We start from the raw sequence: 11,311 nt of genomic DNA on the forward strand, positions 1-11,311 counted from the left end.
TTCTGCACGAGTTTAATTATTACTTCTGTGGATGGGACTACCCATCCACGCTACAAAACAAATCGGCTACGCCGTCAAAATACAAACAATAACAAAACATACGGCGCTCGCCGTCATATAAATACAACTAAATCATCAAAATAAACAAACACAAAATAACACGGGCGGAGGTGGAACCCTCGTTCTGAAAATAAAACAAACAAACACATATCAATAAGCAGGGCTTACTACCGCCCTGCTACACCTCCCCTTTGTACTGAGCTGTTACAGCTGTAGTGGTTGCCTGTATTGCATCTTTTGCAACTACCTCTCAACACTCATTGATATATTTTTCCATATCAAGGGGGATCCTTGATAGCGCATGCGCCTCTATATTAGACTTCCCAGGTCGGTACTTAATTACAAAGTTAAAATCCGCTGACTCTGTTACCCACCTGTAACCAGTGGTGTTAAGTTTTGCAGACGTTAGTATGTAGGTGAGTGGGTTATTGTCGGTATACACTACAAATGATGGAGCATAATACAGATAGTCTCTGAATGTATCTGTAATGGCCCACTTAAGTGCCAAAAACTCCTGGTAATGATAATTCACCGTGTAACAATTTTTTTTTTTTTTGGTTCCTGGGTAGTAAGTGTTATTTCCTAATTGCTTATGCCTCAAAAGTATAGAAAATGGCTATTATTCCCCACAAACTTTGCTTTTGTGACCAGGACAGTGATATTTTGAAATTTACCTATTTTCCAGAACATTCCAGATAGATTCAGTGCTGAGTAAACTTGGAGTAACTTCTAGAACTTTCTAGAACTTTCCAGTAATATAAATAGTAGTATAAATACAAGGGCCTTAAGCCCACCAGTTCAGTTTAGTTCCAGCTGCCTAAATGGATACATATCTGCATTTTTCTGAGATGGCATTAAGGTCATAGGAGACTTAAAAATGGTGGCATTCCTGATGGGTCTCCAAGGTGGTTTTACCAAGTTTCCTTGCTATCTTTGCCTTTGGGACAGCAGGGACAACAAGGTGCACTACCACAGGCGGGACTGGCCACAGCGGACCGAGTTCTCTGTGGGGAGGAACAACGTCAAGTGGGAGCCACTGGTGGACCCCCCGGAAGGTGCTGATGCCACCACTACACATCAAATTGGGCCTTATGAAACAATTTGTCAGAGCTCTAGATAAGGAGTCGGCAGCCTTCAAGTACCTTCAAGACTTCTTCCCTAAGCTGTCTGAGGCAAAGGTCAAAGCCGGTGTCTTCGTCGGACCACAGATAAAGAAGATCCTGGAGTGCAATGAATTCCCCAAGAAGCTCACTAGTAAGGAGAAAGCGGCTTGGAACAGCTTTGTCACAGTGGTTCGGGGCTTCCTGGGCAATCACAAGGCCGAAAACTATGTGGAGCTGGTTGAGACTCTGGTGAAGAACTACGGCACAATGGGCTATAGGATGTCCCTCAAAGTCCATATCCTTGATGCTCATCTTGATAAATTCAAGGAGAACATGGGAGCGTACTCGGAGGAGCAAGGCGAGCGCTTCCACCAGGATATACTGGACTTTGAACGCCGCTACCAAGGACAGTATAACGAGAACATGATGGGAGACTACATTTGGGGGCTGATTCGTGAAAGTGATTTACAGTATAATCGTAAATCTCAAAAAACTACTCACTTCTAAATCTTTTGTAGTCATTTTTGTATTACTTTAGTATAAATACATGTTAATTTGGATTCATATGTTGTTTTTTTTCTGACTTTATGTGAACGAAAAGACACAAATTCGCCCGTTTTCTCATTGGAAATAGGTACATTTCAAAATATCACTGTCCTGGTCACAAAAGCAAAGTTTGTGGGGAATAATAGCCATTTTCTATACTTTTGAGGCATAAGCAATTAGGAAATAACACTTACTACCCAGGAACAAAAATTGTGTTACATTCTGGGGGAGTAAGTGTTCTAGAACCGAATGCTATGACTCTAAATTTCCCTCCCTGACGCTGATAAAGTATTACACCCAGCCCGTCCTGAGAAGCGTCTGTGTGAAGTATAAATGGTTGGGAGAAATCAGGGTAACCCATTACTGGTGGCTTGACTAGATTATCAAGAAGACATTCTAAAACCTGCCTGTGTTCCTAAATCCAATTAATTGGTTGTGAGGACATCACCTGTCCTGTAACTTGTTTTTTTCCACTTTTCTTTAACTTCGGTCCCACATTTCATTGTCTCCCTGAACAGTGAGAAGTTCATAAAGTGGTTTTGCAAGTTTAGAGAAGTCTTTTACACACTGACGGTAATAACTCAATAATCCCATCAGTTTGTGTAATTCTCCCACAGTAGCAGGATTTGCCTTTCAGAGACTGAATTGCTGCAATGTCTCTTGGGTCCATCTTACTTCCCTCGACTGACACAATTCTACCCAAGTAGTGAACTTCTTGCTTAAATACCTCACATTTAGTTGGTTTTAGTTTAATACCACTCTGTTTCAACCGCTGTAGTACCTGCTTAACATGTTTAACATGATCCTGAAAACTCTTACTGAAAACCAGGACATCATCCAAGTATGGCACACATGTTTCATCTCTTAGCTCTCCTAGTGTCTCTTCCATTCCCCTTTGAAATGCCGCAGGGGCATACGGTATTCTAATCCATTCCTATAACCCCCAGGGTGTTAAAAAAGCAGTACATGCTCTGCTTTCTTTGACCATGAAGCCTTGGTGATGGGCTTTACCCTGATCTAGTAAAGAAAACCATGTGTTCCCTCCCATGTTGTTCAGGATGTCCTGTATACTAGGGATGGGCTGACGGTCTGGCACAGTCTTATTGTTTAGAGCCCTGTAATCTATACACAACCTCATGCTACCGTCTTTTTTTCTTACACACACAACAGGAGAGGAATATAGTGATTTTGATTTTTCAATCCACCCACAAGCAATGAGATTTTGAAGGTACTCTTTTACTTCTTTGTAAAGAGGTCTGGGTACAGACATGTATTTTTTCTGTACAGGTTCATTATCTCTGAGGTTAATTGTCATTTGCAGATTTTCAATACAGCCAATGTCTGATTCACCTTTTGAGAACACATCTGACTCCTCTTTTAACATTTGTCGAACTATGTCCTGCTGTTGTTCTGTTAAATGACTTAAATCAATAGGAGGATCCCATGTATTCCTAATAGGCATGTGTTCCTCTGCACCATTTTTCCCCACAGTCAGTTGTAGCCACCAGTGAATTTAGGTTAGTGACAGTAGGTTTAGCAAAATCCTTTTCAATTTGACCCAAGTCAACTGGGAAAACTTCATTAACTATCTTAAGAGTTCCTAGTAAGATATGGCTATTGAGAACAATGTTATGGCCAGTGCTATTGGTAACTTCTATTTTTACCCATCTCCCTTGACCAGCAGGCACATGAACTAAAGTTTCATTAAGCTCTAACCCTTCAGGCCAGGATGCTTCTACATCTGGCTCAAGTATACCATTTGCAGCATGTTTAACTACATTTCTACACTTCAGACTGACAGTCTTACCACCTTCATCTTTTACAGGTGTCCTTCCAGCTTTCAACCTGTAACATTTATCCTTTTCATTACTCTGAATGAGGGAAATACGATTATTTATCTTATTCTTTGGCGTGTCAGCCAAGGCAGTACTTAACATTTCCCCTAATTTGACAGGGGGCAGGTTCCCACTTTGTTTCACACTGTGACCTTTAACTATTGACTCGATAATGTTGTAGCCAATTATAGGAGACTCAATGTTACATTTGTGTGCCACTAATATAGGTACAGTAATGTCAGACATATTACCATAATCAGAGATAAGATTAAACTGTACCTCAACCCAGCCCTCATAGGCAATTCTTGTCCCATTTGCTGCTATCAGATCAAGACAGTCCACCTGCCCAAGCAATTCCGTAATGTCTTTCATTTTCACATCAGGTAAGTGAGTTTCTTTCCAGTCTTTGTCCATTATACTCACTTGAGCGCCTGTGTCCCAAAGTGCTTGGATTTTCAGTCCATTCAAACTGCACCAAACAACACTAATTTCGCAACTTTGTTTTGCTCAGGGTTCACTTGACTACTGTCTACCCACCCTTTGAACTCTGTTTGTCTTTTAGCATTTACTTTTCCGCTTACTTCTTTAATTGCTCTGCAAACACTCTGATGTTCTCTCAAGTGTGTGTGCTGGAAATATCTGGAGCAGTACAATACCGTTTTACGCTGGGAACACTGTTGAAACCTGTTATTCACCTCTGGCCTCCTCAAGCAGTTGCTGCAATGGTGGGACAGCTGGTTAACTGCAGTTACACCCAGTCCCTCGGGGGTAACTGGTTTCCGTTTCCCAAATTCATGGGGGGTGGTTTCCCGTTCCTTTTTCGACAACCCAACATGTAGTGCTCATCGCTGCCGCAGTGTAAGCAGTGGCTGCAGTGAAAGCAGTGGCTGCTTGCCCCTTGTCCTGGCACGAAGCACATCCATGCCACCATGGTCCTCTCGGTGTCTCTACAGCAACTGGAGGTTCACTTGGTCTGATGGTAGTCCCATGGTTGGAGGAGTGTAGAGTCTGTCTGATTGACGCTATTTCAGCTTTCAGCTCTTTGAGAGAAGAAACTTCATTTTTCAGTTCCTTCAGTTCAGTCAAAAGTGCTGATGTGTCCTGCTTTTTACTTTCAGGTTGCTTGCTGGCTTGGTTGTCATCTGAGTGTAGTGCATTCACTTTGACAGATTTGTAGGATGTAGATCTAAGCTTTCGTTGGTGCTCAGCATCATTACTACAAGCAATATTTAATTGTTCTAAGAGCACCTCATCAGTAACACTGTTGTCTTGTAGGTACACCGTTTCATATTGGTCTTAATACTGTAATTTTGCAAACCTGTCAGTACAGTATTCAAAAACATTCTCTGGACAAGCTCAGGGTCATACTTCAGTCCTGAGTCAGACTCTTGAGAGGCAAATAATATTTTCTTTCCATTTCCATTACCCGCATCAGAAAGTTTTGAGGTGTCTCTTTTGCCTCTTGCACCTTTTTTTTTAGTCGTCGCCAATTTTTTACCCCGGTTTTCTCCCCAATTTAGTATGCCCAATCATTATTTTGTATCCTCGGCCCACCGCTCGCAACCCCCCCCCCCCCCGCCGACTCGGGAAACGGCGGCTGGAGCATGTGTCCTCCGAAACGTGCTCCTGCCAAGCCGTCATTTTTCGCACTGCGGATCCACAGCAATGCTACCAGACCTATAGTGCCGGAGGACAACACAGAACTGGCAGCTCCACTGCAGAACCACAGGCGCCCTATCGGCCACAGGGGTCGCTGATGCGCGGTGAGCCGTGGATTCCCCTGCCGACCTAAGCCCTCCCTACACGGGCAGCGCTCGGCCAATTGTGCGCCGCCCCCTAGGAACTCCCGATCACGATCGGCTGTGACATAGCCTGGATTCGAACCTGCGATCTCCAGGCTATAGGGCACATCCTGCGCTCCGCGTGGAGCGCCTTTACTGGATGCGCCACTCGGGAGCCCCGCCTCTTGCACCCTTGATGTCAGTTGCTTATACAGCTCAGTAGCGTCTTTCTCTTGAAAATGGGAGCGCAAAATCGTTCTCAGTTTTGGCAATGTCAGATCAGTTTTTCCTTCAAGATAGCTTCTAAGTTTAGAATTTAAAACAGTTTTTGTTCACAACACAACAGAGGGTAAAATACAATCATTTCGGAGGAGCTACATACCTGGTAAGGAGCTTTACACCTTGCAGCTTCGTGTTTTATTCACTTCACAATGAAATGGCTCGCATCTGACACCCACTGGTCTCTATAGGTAAGTACGCTACAGATTGAACCTCGCAAAATAAAGAAAAAGAAAAATATATAGTCCCCCATCTGCTTTGCTGTTCATTATAACATGTGCCCCACACATACCATCAGTATATTTTTGAGAGGAAAGCATTGATAATAAAGGCAGCGACGGTACTCATGGTTCAAAGGTGAGCTATACAGTTAGGAAAACTCCTGATTCTAAATTTTCTGCTCGCCCATTGCTCGCTCGCTCAGCAATTTTGCTTATAGATTACTTTTTTAATTTCATAAGTATTCACTGTACCCCCCAGACTGCTAAAAAAAATTAGCCTTGCTTGAGGCACTTAATCTTCTTCCTTCCTGGGGAGGATCTTGTATTTTAAGCTTGCCTGCAGGGTAAGGTTTTAAACCAGTGAACCACACTTGTCTTTCTGTTGATAGGTCCTTTAGTTGTTACAACGTGGAACAAAACAGTCATGTCCAGTTCTGGTTTCCGAACTCTTACAGGATCTCTGCACAGCTACTTCAAACTGGAACCCTGACACGTTATGCGTAACTGATTAGAGGTCTGTTGCGTTGAACTCCAATACCTGGGGAACCTGTGAATCAATACCTCCCGTAAGGGCACACAATGCACAGTCAACCAGTGAAATGCAGTGTTGTTTCCCAAGGGGGGTGTCTGAGTGGCTCACCTGGTAGAAACACAGCCATGTGCTGTGCGGGGTGAGTCATACAGTGCAGGTTTGCGTCCTGGCTGTGCGAAGTCGCCGCTATTCTCTGGGGCTCTGGCACACCTGTGGGTTAGGGAGGCAAAACTGACAGGAACTGTTCGTCCTCATCGCGCTACAGCGACTCCTGCTGGCCAAGCGCCCAGTGAGCTCAAAGGCGGACACCTGCAGAGCTGGCCTTTGTTCTCCAGAGGTCGGTAGCTCACTGAAAATATTATTGGACATTTCAAACTGGGGAGAAAATCAGGGTTAAAATAATTGGCCAAAAAAATAAAAGAAATCCATGGGACTTCTTGCACAAAGGCAAATAGGATGGTTTGGTACATAATGCAATTGGATTGAATTATCGAATTATTCTGATTAGTAAATTGCTAAAATAATTGGGAGACAGTTTATTTAATTTATTAAAACCCTCCATAACTATCAAACACTCAGTAGTGCTGAATTTAGAAATAATAAGAAACTTTGAAGAAAGCGTCATATGAAAACACAGCAGTTTTCTTTTTAATGTTTTGAATTTTGTGTTGTTTTTTTCACAGATTATCATCTATGAAGTAACAGATGTATAGTAAGACAGGAAACAGATGGTATTTTACAGAAGTTGCCCTGCCGTCCTTTACAAATAAAGCGCTCAGTACTGTAAGCCTCTCAGACACCATGTTGGAGAACAGCAACTTGCACTGCCTGTCTGCCCAGAGCAATGTTGCCTCCATCCTCTCCCCAGCTCTTATCATGGAGTTCCTGCTGGGGATTCCCGGGAACGTCGTCGCCTTGTGGGTCTTCTGTTTCCGTATGAAAGCCCGTAGGCCGAGCACGGTGTACCTGCTTAACCTGGTGCTGGCAGATTTCCTGCTCATCCTCAGCCTGCCCTTCAGGATCGACAACCTCCTGAGAGGCGAGCACTGGGTGTTCGGGGACCCCTTCTGCCGCATCAACCTCTTCATGCTGGCCGTGAACCGCTCTGCCAGCATCAGCTTCATGACGGTGGTGGCCGTCGAGCGCTACTTCAAGATCGTCCACCAGCACCACAGATTCAACCGTCTGTCTGTGAAGCAGGCTGCTGTGATGTCCTGCGTGGTGTGGGCTCTGACTTTGTGTCTGAGGATCCCACTGCTGACCAGCCAGCTTCTTCAGGAACACAACGGCACCTTCCTGTGCCGCAGCTTCAGCTCCTACAAAAATCTCCCCACGGAGATCCACCTGCACTACCTCCTGTACGTGGTAGAGTTTATCCTTCCTTTCTCTGTGCTGCTGTTCTGCACACTCAAGATCTCCTGGGTCCTGAAGCACCAGAGCATGAACAGGGACTGGAAGATCAGGCACGCCATCAGGGTGGTGGTGGTGATCACCCTGGTGTTTGCCATGTGCTTTGGGCCGGGGATCGTGGCCGGTCTGACCGCGCTCCTCATCAAGTACTTCAATCCCGAGAACTGCGCGTCTTTCCGGGTGGCGTCACAGTGTTTCAACGCCTCCATCGCTTTCACCTACCTGAACAGCGTGCTGGACCCACTCATCTACTGCTTCTCCAGCACCGTGTTCAGGAACACTTTGAAGAAGTCCATCAACTGCCTGGGCCTGTGCCAGCTGGAGGTGTCCAGGAGTGACAGCGTCACCAGCATCACCTGAGGGGTTTTCCGGGCTGTATTCCACAGCAGCCACATGTCTTCTGGAAAACTGGGATGCATTGTTTATTTGTACAGAGAGTATTACAAGATATGAATCTGGAAACAAATACATTGTATCAATCCAGATGATCTGCAACCCCAGTTGAGACCTCTGCTTTTCCATTAGCTCAATTTAAACACGGCACAAATCGTGAGTCACTCTGTCTGCTATGAAATGTCTTATTGCAATTGCTGAACAAAACATTGAGGAGGAGCACAGTATAGATATACTGGACTGGTCTGATATCCAGCACACACATTCATACACATGTGGGCTTGCATGCTTATCTATATGTCATAGGTAATTTGACTTATTGTATAAAATGTGTTCATGTGAATTCTGTATTAAAGGGCATATATACAGTACTGTGCAAAAGTTTTAGGCAGGTGTGAAAAAATGCTGTAAAGTAAGAATGCTTTCAAAAATAGACATGTTAATAGTTTATATTTATCAATTAACAAAATGCAAAGTGAGTGAACAGAAGAAAAATGTACATCAAATCAATATTTGGTGTGACCACCCTTTGCCTTCAAAACAGCATCAATTCTTCTAGGTACACTTGCACACAGTTTTTGAAGGAACTCGGCAGGTAGGTTGGCCCAAACATCTTGGAGAACTAACCACAGTTCTTCTGTGGATTTAGGCAGCCTCAGTTGCTTCTCTCTCTTCATGTAATCCCAGACAGACTCGATGATGTTGAGATCAGGGCTCTCTGGGGGCCATACCATCACTTCCAGGACTCCTTGTTCTTCTTTACGCTGAAGATAGTTCTTAATGACTTTCGCTGTATGTTTGGGGTCGTTGTCATGCTGTAGAATAAATTTGGGGCCAATCAGATGCCTCCCTGATGGTATGGCATGATGGATAAGTATCTGCCTGTACTTCTCAGCATTGAGGAGACCATTAATTCTGACCAAATCCCCAACTCCAATTGCAGAAATGCAGCCCCAAACTTGCAAGGAACCTCCACCATGCTTCACTGTTGCCTGCAGACACTCATTCGTGTACTGCTCTCCAGCCCTTCGGCGAACAAACTGCCTTCTGCTACAGCCAAATATTTCAAATTTTGACTCATCAGTCCAGAGCACCTGCTGCCATTTTTCTGCACCCCAGTTCCTGTGTTTTCGTGCATAGTTGAGTCGCTTGGCCTTGTTTCCACGTCGGAGGTATGGCTTTTTGGCCGCAAGTCTTCCATGAAGGCCACTTCTGACCAGACTTCTCCGGACAGTAGATGGGTGTACCAGGGTCCCACTGTTTTCTGCCAATTCTGAGCTGATGGCACTGCTGGACATCTTCCGATTGCGAAAGGAAGTAAGCATGATGTGTCTTTCATCTGCTGCAGTAAGTTTCCTTGGCCGACCTCTGCGTCTACGGTCCTCAACGTTGCCCGTTTCATTGTGCTTCTTCAAAAGAGCTTGGACAGCACATCTGGAAACCCCTGTCTGCCTTGAACTTTCTGCCTGGGAGAGACCTTGCTGATGCAGTATAACTACCTTGTGTCTTGTTGCTGTGCTCAGTCTTGCCATGGTGTATGACTTTTGACAGTAAACTGTCTTCAGCAACCTCACCTTGTTAGCTGAGTCTTGCTGTTCCTCACCCAGTTTTATTCCTCCTACACAGCTGTTTCTGTTTCAGTTAATGATTGTGTTTCAACCTACATATTGAATTGATGATCATTAGCACCTGTTTGGTATAATTGTTTAATCATACACCTGACTATATGCCTACAAAATCCCTGACTTTGTGCAAGTGTACCTAGAAGAATTGATGCTGTTTTGAAGGCAAAGGATGGTCACACCAAATATGGATTTGATTTAGATTTTTCTTCTGTTCACTCACTTTGCATTTAGTTAATTGATAAATATAATCTATTAACGTCTATTTTTGAAAGCATTCTTACTTTACAGCATTTTTTCACACCTGCCTAAAACTTTTGCACAGTACTGTATATATATATATATATATATATATATATATATATATATATATATATATATATATATATATATATATATATATATACAGTGCCTATAGAAAGTCTACACCCCCTTGAACTTTTTTCACATTTTGTGTCAGTGCCTCAGAGTTTCATGCATTTAAATGAGGATTTTTTTCCATTTATCTACACACCATACTCCACACTGTTAAGGGGAAAAAGGTTTTTATAGAAAAAAAAATTATATATTAAAAATAATAAACTGAAAGATCATAATTGGATAAGTCTCCACCCCCCTGAGTTAATAATTGGTGGAAGCACAATTACAGCTGGGAGTCTGTTGGGATAGGTCTCTACCAACTTTGCACACCTAGATTTGGCAATATCTGACCATTCTTCTTTACAAAACTGTTCAAGCTCTGTCAAGTTCCTTGGGGAGCGTTGATGGACAGCAATCTACAAGTCATGCCACAAATTTTCAGTTGGATTTAGGTCGGGGCTCTGACTAGGCCACTCAAGGACATTTACCTTTTTATTCCTTAGCCACTCCAGTGTAGCTTTAGCTGTGTGCTTTGGGTCGTTGTCATGCTGAAATGTGAACTTCTGTCCCAGTTTCAGCTTTCTTGCAGACAGGAGCAGGTTTTCCTCAAGGACTTCTCTGTACTTTGCTCCATTCATTTTCCCTTCTATCTTGACAAGTGCCCCGGTCCCTGCCGATGAGAAACATCCCCATAACATGATGCTGCCACCACCAGTAGGGATGGTGTTCTTTGGGTGATAAGCTGTGTTGGGTTTGCGCCAAACATAAAGCTTTGCATTTAGGCCAAAAAGTTCCATTTTAGTTTCGTCAGACCACAAAACTTTTTGCCACATAGCTACAGAATCTCCTGAGTGTTTTTTTTTTCATACTTCAAATAGGATTCTAGGTGGGCTTTCTTGAGTAATGGCTTCCTTCTTGCCACCCTACCATACATGCCAGATTTGTGAAGTGCTTGGGATATTGTTGTCACATGCACACTTTGCCAGTCTTGGCCATAAAAGCCTGTAGATAAATGAAAAAAAAACAATTTTAATGTATTTTAATTCCAGGCTATATTTAGACACACGTCTGTATTTTTCATTGTCAACAGACCTGCATTAGACACATGTATTTGTTTTTGTTTTGAAGTATCTCTGTTTTACAGCATTTCACATAGATTGACAATTGAG

The 11,311-nt window shown here is 43.5% G+C and overlaps 1 protein-coding gene across 1 annotated transcript; it reads left to right on the top strand.

The window, feature by feature from the left end:
* The first annotated feature begins 7,137 nt into the window (after positions 1–7,137).
* On the top strand, positions 7,138–10,070 carry LOC117400417 (hydroxycarboxylic acid receptor 2-like). The gene has a single exon (XM_034000352.3). It carries the CDS (start codon positions 7,159–7,161, stop codon positions 8,125–8,127), a length of 969 nt encoding a protein of 322 aa, XP_033856243.2. The 5' UTR covers positions 7,138–7,158; the 3' UTR covers positions 8,128–10,070.
* The last annotated feature ends 1,241 nt before the right edge of the window (positions 10,071–11,311 follow it).

Source organism: Acipenser ruthenus, chromosome 10 (assembly GCF_902713425.1).
Source record: "Acipenser ruthenus chromosome 10, fAciRut3.2 maternal haplotype, whole genome shotgun sequence".
Taxonomy (NCBI): domain Eukaryota; kingdom Metazoa; phylum Chordata; class Actinopteri; order Acipenseriformes; family Acipenseridae; genus Acipenser; species Acipenser ruthenus.